This window comes from Spermophilus citellus (assembly GCF_964194105.1).
Source record: "Spermophilus citellus genome assembly, chromosome: 17".
Classification (NCBI taxonomy): Eukaryota; Metazoa; Chordata; class Mammalia; order Rodentia; family Sciuridae; genus Spermophilus; species Spermophilus citellus.
The window spans coordinates 7922123-7945014 of record NC_138199.1 but is presented as its reverse complement, the minus strand read 5'-3'; the positions used below and the strand labels follow the sequence as shown (position 1 = coordinate 7945014).

At 37.9% G+C, this 22892-nt stretch overlaps 1 protein-coding gene across 1 annotated transcript in view; it reads left to right on the top strand.

Moving 5' to 3' along the window:
- The window catches only part of COX10 (cytochrome c oxidase assembly factor heme A:farnesyltransferase COX10), a 138895-nt gene that overhangs the window by 99243 nt on the left and 16760 nt on the right, over positions 1–22892 (top strand). Inside the window, exons 5-6 of the mRNA XM_081270964.1 lie at positions 3244–3314; positions 22405–22637. Coding sequence (XP_081127090.1) covers positions 3244–3314; positions 22405–22637 — 304 coding nt within the window. The remainder of the gene's footprint in view (positions 1–3243; positions 3315–22404; positions 22638–22892) is intronic.

Below are 22892 nucleotides of genomic sequence, written 5' to 3'. Positions count from 1 at the left end.
GAAAAATGCAAATCAAAACCACCCTAAGATACCATCTCACTCCAGTAAGATTGGCAGCCACTGTGAAGTCAAACAACAACAAGTGCTGGCAAGGATGTGGAGAAAAGGGTACACTTGTACATTGCTGGTGGGACTGCATATTGGTGCGGCCAATTTGGAAAGCAGTTTGGAGATTCCTGGGAAAGCTGGGAATGGAACCACCATTTGACCCTGCTATTGCCCTTCTCGGACTATTCCCTGAAGACCTTAAAAGAGCATGCTACAGGGATACTGCCACATCGATGTTCATAGCAGCACAATTCACAATAGCTAGACTGTGGAACCAACCCTGATGCCCTTCAATAGATGAATGGATAAAAAAAATGTGGCATCTATACACAATGGAGTACTATGCAGCAATAAAAAATGACAAAATCATAGAATTTGCAGGGAAATGGATGGCACTAGAGCAGATTATGCTTAGTGAAGCTAGCCAATCCCTAAAAAACAAATACCAAATGTCTTCTTTGATATAATGAGAGCAACTATGAACAGAGCAGGGAGGAAGAGCATGAAGAAAAGATTAACATTAAACAGAGACATGAGATGGGAGGGAAAGGGAGAGAAAAGGGAAATTGCATGGAAATGAAGGGAGACCCTCATTGCTATACAAAATTACATATAAGAGGTTGTGAGGGGAATGGGAAAATAAACAAGGAGGGAAATGAATTACAGTAGATGGGGTAGAGAGAGAAGATGGGAAGGGAGGGGAGGGTGGATAGTAGGGGATAGGAAAGGTAGCAGAATACAACAATTACTAATAGGGCATTATGTAAAATTGTGGATGTGTAACCGACGTGATTCTGCAATCTGCATTTGGGGTAAAATTTGGGGTTCATAACCCACTTCAATCTAATGTATGAAATATGATATATCAAGAGCTTTGTAATGTTGTGAACAACCAATAAAAAAAATAAAATTAAAAAAAACAAAGAGCTATGATTTTTTTTTATTGTTGGTTGTTCAAAACATTACATAGTTCTTTTTTTTTACATTTTTTTATTGTAAAGAAGAAGAGAGAGAACTCAAATTATTACATAGTTCTTGACATATCATATTTCACATTTTGATTCAAGTGGGTTATGAACTCCCATTTTTACCCTGTATACAGATTGCGGAATCACATCAGTTACACTTCCATTGATTTACATATTGCCATACTAGTGTCTGTTGTATTCTGCTGCCTTTCCATCCTCTACTATCCCCCCTCCCCTCCCCTCCCCTCCCCTTCCCTCTTCTGTCTCTACCCCCTCTACTGTAATTCATTTCTCCCCCTTGTATTATTTTTCCCTTTCCCCTCACTTCCTCTTGTGTGTAATTTTGTATAACCATGAGGGTCTCCTTCCATTTCCATGCAATTTCCCTTCCCTCTCGATTTCCCTCCCACCTCTCATTCCTGTTTAATGTTAATCTTCTTCTCATGCTCTTCGTCCTTACTCTGTTCTTAGTTACTCTCCTTATATCAAAGAAGACATTTGGCATTTGTTTTTTAGGGATTGGCTGGCTTCACTTAGCATAATCTGCTCTAATGCCATCCATTTCCCTCCAAATTCTATGATTTTATCATTTTTTAATGCAGAGTAATACTCCATTGTGTATAGATGCCACATTTTTTTTTATCCATTCATCTATTGAAGGGCATCTAGGTTGGTTCCACAGTCTTGCTATTGTGAATTGTGCTGCTATGAACATCGATGTAGCAGTGTCCCTGTAGCATGCTGTTTTTAGGTCTTTAGGGAATAGACCGAGAAGGGGAATAGCTGGGTCAAATGGTGGTTCCATTCCCAGCTTTCCAAGAAATCTCCATACTGCTTTCCAAATTGGCTGCACCAATTTGCAGTCCCACCAACAATGAGCAAGTGTACCCTTTTCCCCACATCCTTGCCAGCACTTGTTGTTGTTTGACTTCATAGTGGCTGCCAATCTTACTGGAGTGAGATGGTATCTTAGGGTGGTTTTGATTTGCATTTCTCTGACTGCTAGCGATGCTGAGCATTTTTTCATGTGCTTGTTGATTCATTGTATGTCCTCCTCTGAGAAGTATCTGTTCAGGTCCTTGGCCCATTTGTTTATTGGGTTATTTGTTATCTTATTGTCTAATTTTTTGAGTAAAGAGCTGTGATTTGATAGACGTTGAGTAAGCATGATTCCTATCACTTGAATATACTCAGAACAAACATTTCTGATATCTGTTAAACATGTTTTTCTTGAAAAAAGATTTCATAGTCAAATAAGTTTGGGAAACACTGGCTAATCAATGTTAATTAGATTTCTTCACTCTGGGATTTCTCAGAGCCCTTAACATACTATGATTTGATCAACAAGTCATTCTTTCTGGGAACAACTCCAGGGACTGTTAGGGAACATAGTTGGGGAGATATTGACTTAAACCTTCCATTGAATTTTTATTTCTTCTATTGATTTGCCTCAAGACCCTTTTGTTCAAGATATTCTCACATAACCTGGTTAGATTTTTGAGCATTCTGTTATACCAAAAGAAGTGAAAAGTAGAAGACATAGATAACAAACTTAAGGTTATATTATGTAGTTTTTTTTTTTTTAGGGCTTTGGAAAATAAGTTTTGATAATTCCCTGGACTTTTTATTTCAATAGATACACAACAAAAACTGTTACCTGTAATTGTTAGACTTCTCAGGCCAATCTGTTGTCCAAGCTGGGAAAGATAGTTCTAATAATGATGCTGGCATTATAATATAAACTAGAATTGTCCCAGGCAGAGAAGATGATTACCTTAATCACAATCTCACCTTGTGTATAGTTTCATTGGGAACCTTAATTGCTTTAAGGATGGTTACCTTATCACAATCTCACCTCAACAGTTGTATATAGTTTCATTGGGAACCTTCATTGCTTAATTGGCTCTTGACTAAAGTAGCCTAGTTGATCTTGGTTTATTCACAGCCTTTGGAATGTTTGAAGCATTCAGAAATCATTTAAAAACTGATGCCTTAAACCTGAAAGCTTTGAAGAATCTAGCAATTTTTAAATAATATTTCTCATCATTGATTCACATTGGTTTCTAAAATGCGTCTCTTCCAGGGAATTTTTCTTCAAGGAGTGCCAAGATATTAGTTCATGCTATCAAAATGAAGTTTACTGTAAAACTTTTTTTCAGTCCTAAAGTAGAACTGAAGGATTGTTTCATATTATATTTAATCTTTTCTTTTTTCATTCTTTTTACAGTTTTTTGAGGTGCCCTTTGACTCAAACATGAATAGAACAAAAAACAGACCTCTGGTTCGTGGCCAGATCAGGTAAAATCATGAACATAAGTCTCTTTCCCATTGTAGAATATCCCTTTGCTTTTTTCATTCTGAAGCATTTCCCAGTCTTTTGCCTTTGAGCTTGAAGTGAAGATAACACATTGCAAAGGGACAAATTGGTATGGATATGTAGTACTTTTCACTTCTCCCCATAAAGTACAGAAAGCACTAAAGGTAAATCTGATATGAAGGGGTTTTTGTGAGAATAACTTACACTATAGGTTTTTGTTTTTGATTTTGTTTGTTTTCAGTTTTAAGACATGGTTCTTGTCTTACTTGTATAGCTGAAGATAAAAAACACTGCATTACACAAGTGATTTTCAGACAGATCCATATACCATATAGGATCTCCAAAGAAGGATGTGTCTAAAACCTTTTTCTTCCAGATAAACTGATAATGTTATTATATGCCAAGTAAAGTACTGCCTCCATTACTCTCCTTTCCACCAAATTCAATTAAGTAGAACTAAAAGGTATATAAATATTTTAATATCACTAATGGTTAATAATTAAACGTTTTACTTCCTGGAGACCTCTAAACCAACATTTTAAAATATTTTTTGAATCTAATTATGTGTGTGTGTGTATGTGAGAGAGAGAGAGAGAGAGAGAGAGAGGTGTATGTAAGTCCTAGAAGAATAAAAAGGGCCAAGTAGTTTATACTGACTTATAAATAAGTGAATCCTTTCTTCATATGTCTAGGCAATACCCTCTTGGAACTTAAAAATTTATTAGGATATATACTTGTGGATCAAATAACCACGTGTTAAATAAAACAATAAAGGAAACAAATATAGATAAAGTCTGTATAAAATGATTTTAAATATTAGCTGTTTTTAGTCAATTCTTAATGAATTTATAATATCATTTTAATAAAAAGGACAAAAATGCCCAGTAAAAATATATAAGCACAAAACCCTTAGGTCTACTGATATTTTACTTCCTTTTGTTGAGTTATAAACAAAGCTGTGTGTTATTTATAGATTTAGAAATCATCAGAAGTACTTTTATTTGGGGAAAGTTGTTTTAGAGGGGAGTGTGCAATCTTTATAACCCATACCAAGAGTTAAAAGCTGTTCTTGCCTGTGGGCAAATCACAGTTCTTAATGATTTGGAATTTCTGTCTACTCATTTTTTCTCAGTGAAATTGTGCCCTCCTTTAGAACCAGGAAAAGTATAGGAAGAGGCCTAGCAAATAGTCTGTAGGCATAGAATGGTCATCAGAAAAAGGCCCATCCTATGAACTAGTAGCCCATCTTACTTTCTCCTGTGTGATGGACACAGAGTCTATCAGTAGCAAAGACCTTAGGGGCTATAATTAATGGTGCCCTTCTTTTAAAGGAGTGAGGCCAGAGTATAATTAATCTAAGCAGATATATAAGTGGATGTCCATGAGGGTATAGTGATAATAACTATCCATTAACTTTTATTTCTCAACTTTGGTGGGTCTCCTGCTCATCACTATTGACCATTTTAAGTTACAAAGCTTAGTTTATTTTTGAAATTTTCTTCTTAGTACTTATTACCTTATTTGATTGGAGATAATATGTCTTGATAAATCTATACAGATTCATAGACTTAATTTACAATTTGGCATGTAAGGTGTGGATCCCTGTCATTATTGAGGGCAGCAGCAAATCTGGGGAGGAAAATCCTTGAAATACTTCTACTGCTGACAGCTGTTTCACCCTTTGTGCATAGACAGTTTCCTATCTATTCCAGAGAAATACCATAAGCATTAATGGAAAAAAAATATGTATTAACCTTTCAACAGATTGGTTCATGTTTTGAAAAATTTTTATTTAGGTGAACAAAATTCACTGCTAAAGATTAAAAGTTATTTAGTCATACCCAAGACAGGACACATATGCTTAAGCTAGTTCTGTGATTTTTTATTTTATTTTATTATTTTATTTATTTATTTATTTATTTTTTTTTGAGAATCTGGGGAAATCCTCCAAGGGAGCCCTTTGCTGTGTGACTCTATAACTGCAGTTATGCATGTGCATGGTTGCCGTCCTCATGCTTTAGTCTTGTCCAGAAAAACATGACAGGGAGGGATTGGCACTGAACACTTTATGGAACCCATGTGAAAGAAAGTGGGTTATTTTTCTTTTGTAAATTGTTTTATTCCAGAAAGATCAGAGACATCATAAGAATATTTGGAATAATTAAAATCAGGGTTGTAGAAAGTAGATATGAGATAAATGGCAAGGTAATAAGAAAAACTTAACCAAATTTATATAGTAAATAAGATGGAACTATAAATTTCATTCTGTATTTTCTGAAATCACAGTTACAAATAACATCTAGATTTCTCACAATAGCACCTTCAAGTATATACTGTTAAATCAGATGAGAATTGAGTACTGAGTACTGAGTTCTGAGCTCCAGATGATAAGTGGCAGAACCAGAATTTCCCTGAATTCCTGCCGATTGCCTGTAACTGTCTCTAGGCAGATCAAACTTCTTCTTAGTTCTTAGTAAGTATGAAAAATTGGGCTGTGAATGGATAATCATGAATGTAATGCATTCCACTGTTGTCATGTATGAAAGAAATAAATTAAAAATTTTTAAAAAGAGAGAGAGAGAGAGCAGACCCTTAGTGATAATGTTAGAAGAATGTCCTCAGCAACTTCTGTAGAGGAAGGCAAATAACAGGTTTCCAAGGCATCCCTCAATGCAAGCCAGAGACAGAATACCAAAGAACAGCTCCCAGTGAGAACCATTCAAACTATATGGCCTTGAAGTAAGTGAGGAGGGGGAAGCTCTTTGGCAGACATTGTAGCCCAAGGACCCCTCTCTAACAGTTCAACTAAATTGAGGGATTAAACTGAGAGAGTGAAAGGAGGAAAGCAGGTATCAGTGTTCTGTGTGTACAAGGTGTTAACTGGGATTCCAGAGAGAACAGGCTGTGCCACATGATTTCATTTAACAGTGGCTGCAGGTGGAGTAGGCTTACCCAGGACAGTCCAAGCTTACACCTGTTGTTGCAGAAGAATCTCTCTCACTTTCAACATACTACACTTTGTATGACTATATGCCACCCCATATAAAGGGAATCATGGCGATGATTTTGATGTTCACAGAATCTCTTTATTTTTAAGGCTATTTTGCGCAAATTCTCAATGCTTATCTTACCTAGAACACACACACAAAAAAAAAAAAAACACACACACACAAAAATTCATAGTGTAATATTTCTAAATCACTTTTTGGGTATACATTGTAGTGTAGACCCATTTAATTAGCTTTCCCTTAATGGCATTTCATATCTTATTTTTATTGTAATTTGGAAAAGATAAGCTTGTTTGGTCATTTCTTGTAAAAATGGCAAGGCTAGAAATGATTTCTATGTGCTGGGAGTTGAGCTTAGAGCTTCCTTTTGTTTCATATCATAAATTTACATTGAAGAGTGAGCAAACCCGTGTTACAAGTTGAATCTGCAAACTCGCTGTCTCATAATGAAGGTAAGTATCGGAGAGCTTTGCCATATTAAAAGCCAGATTCAGTATCATCCAGTTTTAACTTGGTAACTGGAAAAAAGTTAATTATCAAATTTTTTAAAGTTTAAAAATCATCTTAGCCTTTCGATAGTCTCCACATGGTAATCATGGACAAGTGAAAAATGTTCTCTGACTCTGAGCTTGACAAGTCATTTAATTAATCTTTCCATACTACTGCTTCCTCATGTATAAAATGAAATCATATTTCCTAACCTGTTCATCTCATAACATTGCTATGGAGATAATAATTATAAGATCAGTAGAATCATGCAAATAAAGGTACATGTTAGGGAAGGGGTTTGAAACTCTAGAGAAATGTAGAGTTTATTGAACTTTCATCTGTTTTCATAATTAGCTTTAAAATATAAATATCTCAATACTTACCAGACAAAAAAAAATAAAATAAAATGAAATCTGTGTTACTTTCAAAGGATAGGGAGAAGAAAGCAATAATACTTGGTGATTAAAAAAAAAAAACTCAGAAAGTGAAAATTGTGTTTCTTTTATCACCATGAAGTCAGTGGGCAGAAACTAATCAGTGGAAAGTAGACAGTGGCATGTTGTTGAAGTCTGTGCTGTCACCATCAGGGCGCTTTTGGAGAATGTCTATGTAGAGAAGTGCACTAGGGTTACTAAAAGGTTCCTAATAGATGGCAGCACACATGCATAAAAAGGACATTAAGTGATATCAGAGGTACAGTTAACTCAACAAATGTATCGTTTTAATGCCCCTACCAGCCAGACACTTTTGTAGACTCTGGAGATGCAGAGGTGACCAGGACATACTTCTATCTCCCACATGCTACTGACCAGTTAAGCATTTTATGTACAATGTGGTAGACACCATCGTGGGGACAGGCCATAGATGATACAGGGAAACAAAGAGGAGTACTTGATCTAAACTGAGGAAGTCAAGGCCGACTTATCCAAAGGAATGTATCTTGAAGCTAAGAACCAAAGAGATAAGCCATTCAGGCTGATCCTTACTAAGCCCTTCCCTCTGTTGCTTCCTTGTCTACCTTAGCTCCTTGGTTGGTAGTCACGAGCCTCCTTCCCATCTCCCTCTTCCCTTGCATATGCATATCATTTTCTCTCCCAAATCTATCCTTTTCCTTACATATTTTTATTAGTATTCCACAGCCAGACACTTCTTATCCTCTTCATGTGATGCACAAATTTTTTCAGCTTCCCAAAGTATCTTGGAATCTGTGCCAAAGAGCAGGCCAGGCAAGGTGAACATTGTAGCCAGAATCCAGTGAACAAGGAGGAAAGTGATGTGAGATGCAGGCAGAAGTAGACTGTGATAAGAAGTCTGGTATGAGTTCTGTGTGCAGTGGGAAGCCAGAAATGAATTACAGAGATGCGACAGCTGTGACCAGATTTAGGCTATAAGGATCCCATTGCCCTGCGGAAAATACGTTATAGGGTTATAGGAACGAGAAGACCTGCTACAGGTCTTGGTGAAATCTCATGAAGCGTGGACCAGGAGATCCAGGGGAGTTGAGTTCTGCTGTTGCTCAACTCAGAACCAAAGGTGGTTCCATTTGCCAACAAAGCCAATTAGACTGTCTGCTCTTCAAGCCTCCCCCTGTTTTCCTGTGCACCACTGGTCTCCCACAAGATAACCGCACATCTGCCTCCACCTTCTGCCTTTCAACCTGCTTCCCCCTTTATTCCTCTATTCTACAACTTTGGTTGTTCTTTAAGGACTATCAGTCTTCTCACTGATAGTTCCACTGTCTCCATGTATATCCACCTTTATTAAATTTCACAGTGCCTTGTGTAGGTGTCAGGTGATTCATTTTAAGGTGGGGTAGCAAAGGAAAGAGTATAACATAATCCCAGAGAGATTGCACCTTCATGGTTGGGTTGAATCCTGACACTCACCACCAGTAAAAAGTCATTACTGTTCATGCATGCCTCCCATGCTGCCCATGCCCATGCAATTTAAGGTAGAAAAGACTAAACCTCTCAGGGAAACAGCCCTTAGAACGCTCACCTCTCCTTCACTGGAAATATCCTTATGGCATAGTGGTTTGAATGCCCAGCCATCTAAAAACAACCTTTCCTTTTGTTACCTCTTTTAATTTAACTCTGAAATTCTCAAACTTTAATGAACACAGTCATTATTTTCCATTCTTGGATGTACATAACCTTGCACAGCGTACTTTATGGATGACTTCAGGGGATTTTGAAGGATAATTTTGAGTATAATACATTTTCACCTTAGGGCTGACCTACATAAACTGAATAAACTGCAGCTCCACTGTGTTTCAAGGAAATGAAAATGCATCTGGTCCTATTACGATCTTGATTACTAGCCTTGGTGCTGCTCGCCTGCCTATTCTTCTGGGCTGCGTTTTGTCTGTGTCATTACAGATGATGAATAAAGTGACTTTGAATGTATTGAATAAATAAGATAATTATTTTTGGAAGAGTCAATCACATTAAAAAAATATATAATACTTTTCATTTTAAACAATGTAGAGACCTTTATAACTTTTTTCTTTAGAATCAGAGGGGAAAGCCTTTACAGCTAAAAGTAATATAATGAAAATAAGATCTATGTTGTTATAGTATTATTTGTTTCATTTTCCAAAGGAAAATTCAGGGGGCTATAGTTATGTTTTAATTCCCTGTCAATTGCCTATGTAGAATGCCAGTTCCAAGGCTGGGGAGTGTAACTCTGGTAGAGCAACCGCTTAGCATTTGGGAGGCCTGGGTTCAATCTCTAGCAGGAAGGAAGGAAAGAAGGAAGGGAGGGAGGGAGGGAAGGAGGAAGGGAGCGGGAAGCAAAGAAGGACTGAGAGTATAGCTCAGTGATAGAGCATTTCCAAACACATGCAAGGCCCTGGGTTCAGCCCCCAATAGTGAGCATACATGTGCCCACACACATAAGCCCCTTGCATATGTCTGAAGTATCAGTTAATCATTAAAAATTTTTTGAAATATTGTTTCTTTTATCATGTTTGGGAAAATACTGCTCTTCCTACTTTCCTCACTTATAGAAAGACAATCTTTAAAGTGACATGTCAAATTCATCCTGAAATTTTGGGGGACACAAGTTATTATCTGTTTCAGTTGTTTTTTGCAGCTTCTATTTACCAAATATAATTCTTGTGGAAACCCTTGACCCCATAGCTTTCTGCTTTTTTGCTTCAGCTCTGAGGCTGTTATGGTAGAATTATTTATCAGAGTCTTTAATGGCTTAGGGGCCACTTGATGAATTTGAGTACCCTGTTCATCACATCACTCAGGAAGTATCCCAGATGCACATGGATAAACCCGGAGCCATGGTGCATTTGGCTAAAGAGCTCTTCTTGCATTTGCATCAGAGGAAGTCTGGAGAGCATGCTCCAGAGGGGTCATAATGGAGCTATCTTAACCTTTGCTATAACATCCTCACCACAGAGTTTATTAACTTGGAGCCCAACCACCACATCTGTGCCCCTAGAGCATAGCCACACCCCAGACAGAGGGGTCTGCAGCTTCTCCTAGTCTGGCCACATATGTTAGTAAGTGGGACTTGTCATAGGCAAAATCAAGAAGTGGTTTAGTTCTGAGGTCCCTGAGCCTCCCATTTCTCTTCTGTTTTGTATCCTCACTAGTAACTCCTTTCCCTCTAGCCCTTATATATTATGGGTGTCCAGTTCTTGAACTCCTTTTACCTAAAGAGACTCCATGTCTCCTTGTAATACTGATTCTAATTTCTATTAAATGGTTATAGTGGTTTTAGCATGACCAAGAGGGAGAGTCAGAAGGAGAGCAGTAGTGAATATCCCCTACTCTTTGTATGTTTGATATGTCAAAACACATTCTATTGTCATGCATAACTAAAAAGAACAATTTTTTAAAAAAGAAAACAAAAAAAAGTGAATATACCCAATATTTCTCCCTAAGATGATATATCTGAGTTCTTAGGAGGCTAAAACACAGCAGTTTAAAGTGATTCTTTTCTAAGATCTATTTGGCAGTTGTCAGGTCCCTGGAGACTCCTTTTCCATCTATGTTCTCCTGGCTCCCCTGAGACCAGCTTGCCTGGGAGGAGGTCCTGCAGCTCAGACTCTTGCTGAGGACTCTGTCAGAACTGCCTTTAACCATGCTACCCTGTTGGGTCCTTTTCTTCTGATTTAATATGTGGACAGGTGAGTCTTCCTTCTCGGATGTGAGTCTGTTAAATAAACTCTACCATTCAGTTTTTCTGGTTTTTCGCTTCTGGAAAGAGTGGCTCACTTACCACTTCTTAGTCGTAGTTTAGCTTCCAACTTCACTCTTCCTGCCTTTTTCTACTTTTGTTTTCTCTCTCTGAACATTGGTTCTTCTCATCCTTCTTCACTTAAATTGACTCATCACCAAAATGGCAACTTCAGCCTTTGTCCCCAAGGTCTTCCAGGTGGGTTCTCTGTTCAGTTCCAAAGGTTTGGGAGAGAAAGTTTGATTGCCCAGACGTGGGCCTGATGTTTCATACCTGGTCCAAGACTCTAAGGCCAGGAAAAAGTGCAGGGAGCAATTAAGCACGAGAGGTAGAAATGGGGACACCTAAGGCTACTCCTTCTAGGGCAGCTTTCTCATAACTTCAGCTTATTTTAGGCCTGCTCTCCATCCCAAACCCTGACTCCACTTTGTAACTTTCTACCTATAATTCATGCCTCCTTCCCTCAACACATACAGTTATGTTATCTTCTTTCTGCATTTTGCAGTCACAGTTAAAGAAGAGATTGTTAAATGTAATATTGACCATATCTTCTCTTTTACCCCAGGTGTAGAGGTCTGCACCCTCTTTCACTCCCCTCTGTTTTCACTGCATTTGACAATTCTTCTGTAAGGTTGGTTCCTGGTCCTATCACAGTGGAAGGTTTCTGTTTTCTGTTCTCCTTATTGCTTTCAGAGAGGACAGAGGGATGCAGGCACCTTTAATTAGCCATCTTTATCAAACTTGAAATCATTCTGAATTAAATTTCAAACATACCTTACACATGTATGTTTTAAGTAGTACCCTTTTTCTGGTATTCTTAATTAAAATTCATCTTTCTTAAAATGTGAAGGTTTAATGTTTCTTCTAAATCTTTTAGAATTCAGTAAATCTCTCTTTTATTCAACTCATTGAGAATTTATTTTTCACCTGTAATGTTACCAGCACTGTCAATTTTTTTTATAATGGTCAAAGCTTTATAATCTGGGTGGAAAAAAAAAAGCCATATGCACAGAATGCTTAGCAGACAGAACAAGGCAATCCATAAAGATGTGTTGAATGAAATGAATAAATTGGTAGAAACAAGAAGGGCTCTGAGAGGTCAGACAAAGAAGAAACAATGAGGACTGAGTGGAAAGTGAATACCTCCTGCAGGAGAGAAGGCTGGTCTGGACCTTTTTTTATTTTGAAAGACATCTATATTTTGATTATGTCCCCTTTGAATTATCCATTTTCCAGCTTAGTGATGTTGACAGGGAAATAATCCATGTCAGCATAGGTTTTTCCATTTTAATGGATCAGATGAGAGTGATCCATAACTTGCAAGCTGTAGGTGTGGGCTGTAAGCAGGACGGATTGCATGATAAGAGCAGAGCAAAAGGTTATTTAGAGAGGATAAATTAAAACGCTTGGAATCGGGGTCAACCAATACCTTGTTTTAAAATGAATGATGAAGATTGAGTTTTCGAAATGAAATGAATGGATTGTTTAGTTGGCATTATTAACTTAAAGAACAGGGTTTAGCTTAAGTATTATAGGGATTTACAGGAGACATTTTTCAAATTTACTGAAGGTTTTACCAGTAAGCACTTAAGCAAATGTAAACATTTTGTGGGCTGCAGGGGAGCTGTGAATATTATTCATCACCCAGTCACACGAGTCTAGTAGATGTGTGCCTGGACCAGGCTAAAGCTCTGCACAGTTTCTAAAGATTATTATGATTAGTCTCTTGGTGTGTGTATATTGCTAATGTAATAAGAACATAAACATTTTATAAGTATAGGAATTTTTCTCTCTCTCTTTTTTCCTTTGGTATTAAACAGTGATTTCAAGTGGCAGGAAGAACAAACTTGGTCTCAACTTAGTAATAGAGATATTAATATATAGAAGTTCTTAAAATAAAATAATTTAATGTTATGAGCCATGGTGTGAAAAGTCAAGAAAAAGTGTTTATACATATCATCAAGTTTAGTCATTAGTCTGGACGAAGGAATGAAACACGGGGATTCTCTGAAAGGTTGGACTCTTTTATTGTCATGAGAAAAAAGAAACCATTTATGAATTTGAGTAAATTTGTTGACAGCAACCCTGCCAGTGGGGGATTCTTCAGTCCTGTGTACTTTTTTTTTTTTTTTGTAGCAGTTTTTGAACCCAGGGGTATTTAACCAGTGAGCCACTTGTATTTTATGTAGAGACAGGTTCTCATTGAGTTGCTTAGGACTTATCTAAGTTGTTGAGGCTGGCTTTGAACTCGTGATCCTCCTGCCTCAACCTCCCAAACCTCTGGGATTATAGGTGTGTGCCACCTCACCCAGCCCATGTACCTTCTTATATGCAGATATTCTGATAAATATGCATATGAAGAGTTAACTATCATAGTAACTTACATTTTTGTCTATTACATTTTTATAACCACTTGGAAAATATGTCACAGAAGTACACACATTTTATTAGTAATCTAGGTTCATATAGTCTTAATGTCCCTTCGCTTTATTCTTCTCTCTTCAAACAAGATGATGTGAAAATAAAAGACATGATCAAATGTTCCCATTGGATGATGGTGTTATAAGTGGTAGTTTTAGGAGAATGTTTTTCACACAGTTTGTGAGGGCTCATTTGGGCATCATTTTCAGGTATAGAGTATATAAAGATGAGTAGCACAAAGTCATCACACACAAAAATAAATATATTAGGGAATGGGCAAGCAAGGCAGCTTGTTATAGAATAAGGAGTAAGAAGTGCTGTGGGACCCAGCACAGACATGGAGGCCAAGTGAGAAGGGTGCAGTAAAATGTTCTTGGTGCAGTAAAATGTTCTTGGTGTAGTTCTCTCATTTGGCAGGTGCTGGGGTCTAATCCAGGGCCTCATGTATGCTAGGTAAGCTCTCTTACACTGAGCTACAGCCCCAGTCCCTGGTGTTTTCCAGTGTCCAAACTGAATCTTAGAGGATAAGTAAGAATTGGCCATATATGAGATAGAAGTATTAGGAAGGGGCAGGTGAGTGAATTTGAGAGCAAAGGAGCAGCATGCACAAATTCAGGTAGACACATACTTCCTGGAGAATGTCTTTCACGTAGACCCAAGAGAGCAGCCTGGAAAGGTAATTTTTGGTTTGGCCTGCTGTGCTCTCCTACAATTTTCAGTAGTTGCTAACACATAAACAGAAAATGTTAACATCAAGCCCCAGATTTCTGAGCTGCTTTTGTGCATTCCCACAAGGTTATCTGCCACCCAGACCTGTGTAGCACTTCCCACTGTCCTCACCACTTCGTTTTTAAGTAGTCCTACTTCACTGTTTTATTGCCAGCCTGGTCCCTGTAGATGTCAGCATTTGCAAATATTGTCCATTGACCAAAGGCTCAGTCCCTAAGGGAAGAGGAGGCAATGCAGTCAGAGGTAAGGGCCTAAGGGCTCACCTCCCCCAACAGCTGCACACACACAACTCCTAGGTAGACTCCAAAATTGCAGGGATAATTTTATTCTCAACCTCGTTTTTTTATAAGTTAGGTTTTATTAAACATTTCAAAGACTCTTGAAAATTCATTGACTCTATTTTGTGTAGGTGAACAAAGTTGCTTTTTTTTTTTTTTATAGGACCCTATAAATTAAAAAGTGGGAGGAGGGTCAGAAAATTAAACCATCTGGTTCAACTGGGAAAAGGAAAAGTATGTATCTCCCGTGTGGCAGGCACTGGGTGTTTTAGGAGGGAGGACACATGGAGGGATTCAGTAGGTGGTCCCTGCTTTCAAGTGGTTTGAGAAATAGATTAAGAGATTGGAGGACTCCTCTGGAAACTCTGATTTTCATGGATGGGATCAAAGGATGGGAATCACCTCTCTGAAAATTCCAGAGTCTTTGTTCAAATATCTTTCCCTTAATTTAAACTTAACTGATGTAACATAATTCAAGGGTCACCATTTGCTTCTCCCTGGATGAGAATGCTGTATTTCAGAGGTCAACAATAGAGTAACGTTCATTTTGGCATTTTGTTTTATATTCTATAAATTTTTTTTTTTTTTTGCAGTCAATCTTTCTTATCTTCTTCCTAAATTAGTAAGAGTCTTTCAGTTTTCAAAAATTCCTTTAGCTCTTATCTTTTATTTTCTTTCTTGAAAAAAGGTTTTTAATATAATACCACAATCTTCATGCCCTGAATATGATCACTAACAAAAAAATTTTTATTTTCACATTTCTTGCCTTTTAAAAAAAATGTTTTTGGTTTTGTGTCTTTGTTTTCCTTAAGTTCTTAGCTTGCATCAGCCCTCTGCTGCCTGACAGTATCTATAACTTGAAACTTGTTTAGAAATAGAAAACTCCTAACAAGATTCTAGGGAGACATCTTCAGAACAGTTATCTGTAGAGACTTCCTCCAAAAACTCATTTCAAAGCTCAAATGTGGAATTTATGCAGGAAATAGAAGTTATATTGGCTTGGTTTGATTGAGGTTTTGGGCTTTCTTTTGTTTTTGAAAAAAAGGAAATTTTATTTTGTAACATTAAGATCATTTATTCTGGAAGAATAATAAAGAGGATGAGATTAATTTTTGTATGAACCAATTGTCTTCAGAACTGCTCAAAATATAGTTTTCTTGATGTAGTACAACATTTCATAGCTCTCCTGACACATTACTTAAGCTTTAGAAAGGCTGCATTTTCTCCAGGAAGTTATTTAAAAGTCAGGTAATTTAAATTAAGTTTATTAAGTGCAATAAATAGACATAAAATTAAAGTTTGTTGCTCTTGTTTGTTCCCAATGTCTAAAGAGAATTCTTTGTCACAACTGCATAAGAACTAGTGCTTAGTAAACAAAGCAATGTTATGTTTTAAAAGAGGAAAAAATAATTTATAGAAATGTATTGACAGAATCCCCCACTGTTAAGTCTATTAGTTTCTATTTTACAATAGCCTTGGGCAGGAAGGGCCCAAGTAGAAAGATCCCATGTAATGACGCTCAGTGGAAAGATATCTCCATTTAAAATGTAATTTAGTTTTGCATACAAGTTTTGAAATAAATCATCATTCAGTTCTTACCATGAACCTGTTTACATGAGTAATGCATGAATATGAAAGAATTTTTTTACTTCAAGAAAATTACTGGGTCTTTTCTTGCCCAGCCCCGGTGAAATAGTGTCATTTTCCTTATTCATACGTTTATTTGTGTTATAGAAACTTTTAATTGTTCACAAAATCATAACAACACTTAAAGGGTGCATTTCTGATCTTTCACTCTAGTGAGAACTCCTCACAGAGATGTTAATTATCTTTTTTTTTTTAGTACCCACGATTGAACCCAGGGTCTCTTCATCACTGAGCCACATCCCCAGAGCTTTTTCTTTATTTTTATTTTATTTTATTTTTAAAGAGAGAGTGAGAGAGGAGAGAGAGAGAGAATTTTTAAATTTTTTTTTTTTTTTTTTTTTTTTTTTTTTTTTAGTTCTCGGCAGACACAACATCTTTGTTGGTATGTGGTGCTGAGGATCGAACCCGGGCCGCACGCATGCCAGGCTTGAGCCACATCCCCAGCCCCGAGCTTTTTATTTTTTATTTTGAGACAGGGTCTGCCTAAGTTACTTAGGGTTTTACTAGGTTGCTGAGACTGGCTTTGAACTTGCAGTCCTCCTGCCTCAGCCTCCTGAACTTCTGGGATTATAGGTGTGTGCCACCACACTCAGCTAGTTTCTCTGATCTTGATAAAAGCCATGACAGCTACTGTTGTAGGGGAAAGAAACATCAATATTTTAAAAAGAGATTTTACATGTGAACAATCTAGTTTGTCCAGTTGTTTGGGTTTTTTTTTTTTTTTTTGTAATTTGATAAAGTGAAATTCCTAATCAAGTTATAATTATATTAAAGACAGTTTTATATCCACAAGTCTTAATATATACCCATATTGTTTTAAGTCTGAAAAAATAAATTAGGAAAAACAACTTGTGATGATTATCAGGCCTTACCTCCAGTCCTCCCTGTTTAGATTCTGTCTTATTCTGTCTTGTTTCATGTGTTCTTTTTCTTTTGGCTATTTTTACACTTGGAGAGTTCATAGTGCTTCTGTTAATGTGTTTAAAGTCTGTCACCCTTTCTACACTGTACGTTTCCATTTTGTTCACTGCCATATTGCCACATTTGGCAAGGCGGTTGACATAGGCAATGAGAATTTGGATGGATGAATAAGTGAATAAATGAACAAGTAAACACTGTGCTCATTTATGAACACTCTGCTAAGTGCATTATTTGCATCATCACTGCATTTAATTCTTAAGACACTCTGTTAAGTATCTCCCATTTTACAAGTAAAGAAACAAATGCTACAGGTTACTTTGCTCATCAAGATCAAACAGCTAAATATCTATAACCTCTGCCTTTCCTGTGGTCTTGTTATTGAGTCTTTTTTACCTAAAGCAAGTTTGACTTGAGTTCCAGTCTTGGTCACTGAAAACACCTCTTACTTTTATAGTTGCCCATTTTTACATAGCTAGTCAAAATAGATCTCTTTTCGTAGTCAGAAATAGAACTCACACCACCTGACTGATAATAATAAAGCATTTTTAAAACATTTTCCTATGAAAATGTTCCAACAGAGTCAACAGTAGAAGAAGTACAGCGAGCTTCAGTCTATCTGTGGCCTAGAATCAAGTCATCAGCACCACACTTGCTTCAGCTCATTAAAGTATGCTCATGGTCTAAACCCTTGTAGCTGTATGACTAAGTTAAATCCAGATAGATGGTACAGTGGAGTTGAGGGATATTGCCACAGTACCTCTGCAATTTGATAACAAAATTGATTGACAGCCCTGGGTTCTTTCCACTGGCATATGTCAAGATACATACCGAAAAACAACTGAAAGTGTGTGACTTAACCTTACACAGTCAGTACTGGAGCAGAGTGGCTTCTGTAGGCTTAGCACATGTGGCTTGGCCAGATGGTGACAAGCATCACATTAGTAATGGTGTAGCTTCTCAAACTTCAACAAGCCTCTGGATCACCAGGATTCCTAACAAGTTCCCAGGTAATGCTGATACTGCTGGTCCAGAAACCATACTTCGGGGATGAGGATATAGCTTAGTTGGTAGAGTGCTTGCCTTGCATGCACAAGGCCCTGGGTTCAATCCCTAGCACCACACACACACACACACACAAAAAAAAAAAAAAAAAAAAAAAAAAAAAAACCCAGAAACTATACTTAGGTAGAAACACTGGGTGGAGGTGTGGAGGAGTGAAGGAGTGGAGCATCTACCCAGAAGTTCCACTGAGGCCTCTCCCTTAGAGAGACTCTGAGCCCTTAGACTTTCTCCTCCCCATCTTCCCTTTGAAAGCCAGATACCAATGTCGCCCTCAAAATGGAAGCAAACTACTAAGGAATTCAAAGGATAGAAGGTTCAAAAAGACTAATGAAAAAAATAATGAAGAATAAATGATAAAAGGAGAAATAGCTGTAGGTGTCTCTAGGTTTGGGACACTTCCAAAGCACATCTAAGAGTGGAAAAGGCAGATGGGATTTCTGATTAAGCATTGAACAATATGATTAGGAGAATGAGTATATGGAATAATTGGTCTGAAATAATAACAAACCAGTCATTCACAGATTTGCTCCTTAGGTCTTTGAGATTTAGTTCTGATCCCATTTTAATAGCAAAACATCATAGTTAGTGTTTAAGGGATGAGGATTGGACTCTTTTCTAATCTTCTATCTCAAAATAGATCTCTTTACTAAAATTGGTAGACTTCAACTACTTCAGTATTACCATATTTAAAGATTTCATGATAAACCAAACTTCAAAATATAATCCAGATACTGCTAGGTCTGTTTTCTGTCTCTAGCCTTTACTTTTGTTTGTCCTCTTCCTACCTCCGGTTTCCTAGAGCTCTCTTTTCTTTCACTAGTATATTTTCATGGTATACAAAGATTCTAATCAAAATCCTATAGATACCTCTTCGTTTTCTTAACTTTTTACTCTGCCTTATTTTATGCAAGACTTCAGGTAACTTGAAAAAATATACAAAACTTAACAAAGTAGTTAAAAAGACCCCAAAAAAGACCCCGAACAAAGTAGAGGCAAGAATAATAGAGCTGCAAATGCAAACTGTGATCACCCTGGTGTCATTAGACCGAAGAGCCACTGAGTGAGAGGAGGATCTGCTGTCTGCACCAACTTGCTCCATCAGTGTATTTTGGGAAATCTGCAAGATAGATTAAACATACAGGCTATCTGAAGGCTGTTCATTCTATCTAAGCATTTGATAAAAATTATGTCAGTGTGTTCACGATTCTGCTTCCTCCAAAATGCCTAATGTGAGCCTCTTTCATAAAGAGAATAAACATCTGCTTGTCTATATTTGTTGACCTCATGGGGCAACAGAGTGATCCTAGTTCTAAAAAGCAGATCTTGATCATTCTTTTCTACCTCTTTAAAACACAGAAATCCTCCTTGACTCTTCATCTGCCAAGAAGCTATGTGTAGACACCTCACTGTGATCTTCAACCTCTCTGTCCCCATGATAACTTCCCACCTGCTGTCCGCAATCCAGATACCTGGAACTTCCTTCTGTCACTCAAACTTGCCATGTTTCTTACTTTCACCTTCAAACATGCCGTCCCCTACCTGGAACACTCCTCTTGGCCCTTTTTGCCCATGTACCACCTGTTCATCCTTCATGCCTCAGTTTAAACGTCACTATCATGTCTCAGTTTAAATGTCACTTCTTCCTAGCAGCGTTCCCCTTCCATGCCCCCAGTACACACACTAGGTTGGGTATTCCCTCTTTGCCACACATTTGCTGTATTGAACCACACTTGATAGCTATTGCTTATCTAACATTTGCTCATCCATAAAATGAAGGTAATACTATCTCAAGAAACTTGTTTTACTCTGTTAAAGATCATTTTAGAGCCAGGCATGGTGGCACACACCTGTAATCTCAGCAGCTCAGAAGGCTGAGGCAGGAGGATCACAAGTTTGAGGTCAGCCTCAGGAACTTAGCAAGGCCCTAAGCAGCTTAGTGAGAACCTTCCTCAAAATAAAATTTAAAAGGGCTGGGGATGGCCCAGTGGTTAAGCACCTTTAGGTTCAATCTCTGGCCCCCCTTTATAAAGATTATTTTAGAGACCCATAATACGTTTCTCCACTGTGTTATTGGCGAATTTTGGTTTGGTTTTGTTTTGCTTTTAATACCATACCCACTGTTGATACTGGTTCTAAAAGTATATTCATTACTTTTAACATAAAATTTTAGAAAAAGTAAAACATCACAAGTAAGTAAATTTCACAGTTTTCAAGTTGGAATATCTTTGCCCTTTAACTACAAGAAAGCTCTGACGTCCCCTGATTCAGGGCTTTTTTTTTCCCCCAGATGCTGAAAATGGCCATGCTGTCCTGGGTAAATATCTTCATTTTTGTTTGTGTGGCTTATCGACTTACTCAATTTTCATTCATGCCCCTGAGCACATTGATTTAAATGCCAAAATTGAGTCTCAAGATTTTCTGTGATTTCAACACAGGTCAAAAATTAAACTTCCACATAAAATTGCCTATCTCAATAAATTGAATTCATGTGTGCTTTTCTAAAAGGGCTTTTCATAACACTAATACCTTTGAATCCAACTGGTTTCCACAGACCTTGGAGAAAGATTGTACAACCTTTTTTCTTTTTTTTTTTTAAACACAAGGGCTGATTCAGGAAAAATAAAAATGTTTATGAGCCACAGTTTTCCCCCACCCAGAATAAAGCTAGCTTTTTAGAGTCCCACGGAGCAAAGAAGGGATCTGTTCTTATAAGCTATAAACTACCTTATTGAACAAACAGCAGTTAAAATATTTGCCCTGCTTTTTAGCCATCTAAATTCTCCTTTCTGGGCATATGTGAGATAACAACACAGAGGCATCTTCTTAATCTTTCATCTGGAAAATTACATTGTGTACAAGTTAGAAAGCCAGGCGTTCCCAGGTCACATGATGCATATCACTACCTTAGATAAATCTATTTCCAGAATAGAGGTAAGGGACAAATAAGAGGTTGCAGGATAGAGGAAACAGATAATGTGTGTATCCCAATCCAGGACATTTGGCTTTGAAGATTGTGAGGTCTAGAGGCTCTTACCTTGGGGGAAATATGAACAAAGTAATTTGTTTGAGGATGCATGAGGCCAGTAGTCCGTAGATCAAAGATAAAAAACAGATTAGGGAAGAAATTAAATAAGAGCAAAGGTGGAGAGTGCACCTTTAAAAACAAAGAAGACAAACCTCTGCTTAAATGGGAGAAGGTGGAAACTAGAGTGAAGCTAGAGCCCTGTAAATAGGAGGAACTGTCTCATGCATTTGCATGTGGAGTAAAGATTGCCTCCCTCTGGGAACTGGCCATTGTTAAAACTGGAGTACTCTGTGGAATCTAATCGAGTGGGACACAGTGGAGCGCACTGTGGAATCTGTAATCCACTGGACCACTGAACACCATAAACTTCTCTTACTCAGAAGTGGAATAATGGTTTCTGCAGGGAGAAAGTAATCTTGAGGCACCTCCTTAGTTTCTTAAGAAAGAATAAATCCCTGTGCATGCAAACAGGAACTAGTAGATTCAGTGTATCTAGATTCAAGTCTTTCACAAGAGTCCATACAAAGTCTGCTATGAAAACTGTGACTATTGAGAAGCAGGCCTTAATCATTGTCATTGTAGAATTTTAGCTGGTTTTCTTCTATGTACATAACATTGTGTGACCTCCTCCTGAAAAATCCCTTATCCATAAACCCAGGTATGGCATTGGCACCATGCAACAGTCACCTGGCATTCACTGTTGTTCTGGAACTGGCACCGTACTGAGGCCCCTGATTAATTATAAAAAGTATAATCATGGTCCTCATCGAGGTCAGCCATTGTTATTCCGTATCACTAATTGGGTGATGTGGTATAAAGGAGTAGAACTGTTTCCAGAATTGATAATATTTTTTGTCCAAATCATGCAGTATTGTGTTCTACCTGACCTGTTGCCAGCTGTCCCTTATTTATATCTAGCACTGACATTAGACGGGAACACCAGGCAAAGTAAGCATGTCTTGTAGTCCTTACTTTAACCATGTCAGGAGGACATGATGACTCCTATAGAGACAAATCGAGCACCTCCAGGAAGGTACAAAACTATCCTCAAACCCAGAGTGCTCTCCCCTGGACTCTTGACTATTTTGCTCCCAGCTGGCAAACCAAGAGAGGCAATCACGTCTCCCACAAAAACTGTTCTCCCTTACTTTAATGTTCCTTAAAGACGATTCCCTAAACCAGTTCTACCTCCTGGAATACTTCATTGGATACATAGATTATTTGTTCTTAGCTTGGATTCTACAAAATGTGATAGAGTTATACTGAAAATGATCCCTTGGTTTCCTCTCTCTTCCAGCCCATTGCTAGCTGTGTCCTTTGCCACTTGTTGTGCTGTTCCAGGAGTTGCTCTTCTGACCTGGGGGGTGAATCCCCTCACAGGAGCCCTGGCCGTCTTCAACATTTTCCTGTATACCTGCTGTTATACACCCCTGAAGAGGATCAGCATTGCCAACACATGGGTCGGAGCTGTTGTTGGAGCTATCCCACCTGTCATGGGCTGGACAGCAGCAACTGGCAACCTCGATGCTGGTAAGTGCCTCTCAGTGCAAAGTCTCAGCTTCTTTCTACAGACCTGGGGTACGGGTACCAGAAGCAGGAGCTCATAGGTGTGCTGAGCAAGCATGAGCACCCACCCTCAGAGATTCTCCTTCTCTAGGCCACAGAACTTGGTTAGATTCCATTTTAATCATAACTGATTCTGCTGACATATTAGCTGGTATAGGCATTCTAAAATATTAAGAATGTAAAGCTAAAGGGAGACTGTCATCCTGGCTTGTGCATAAA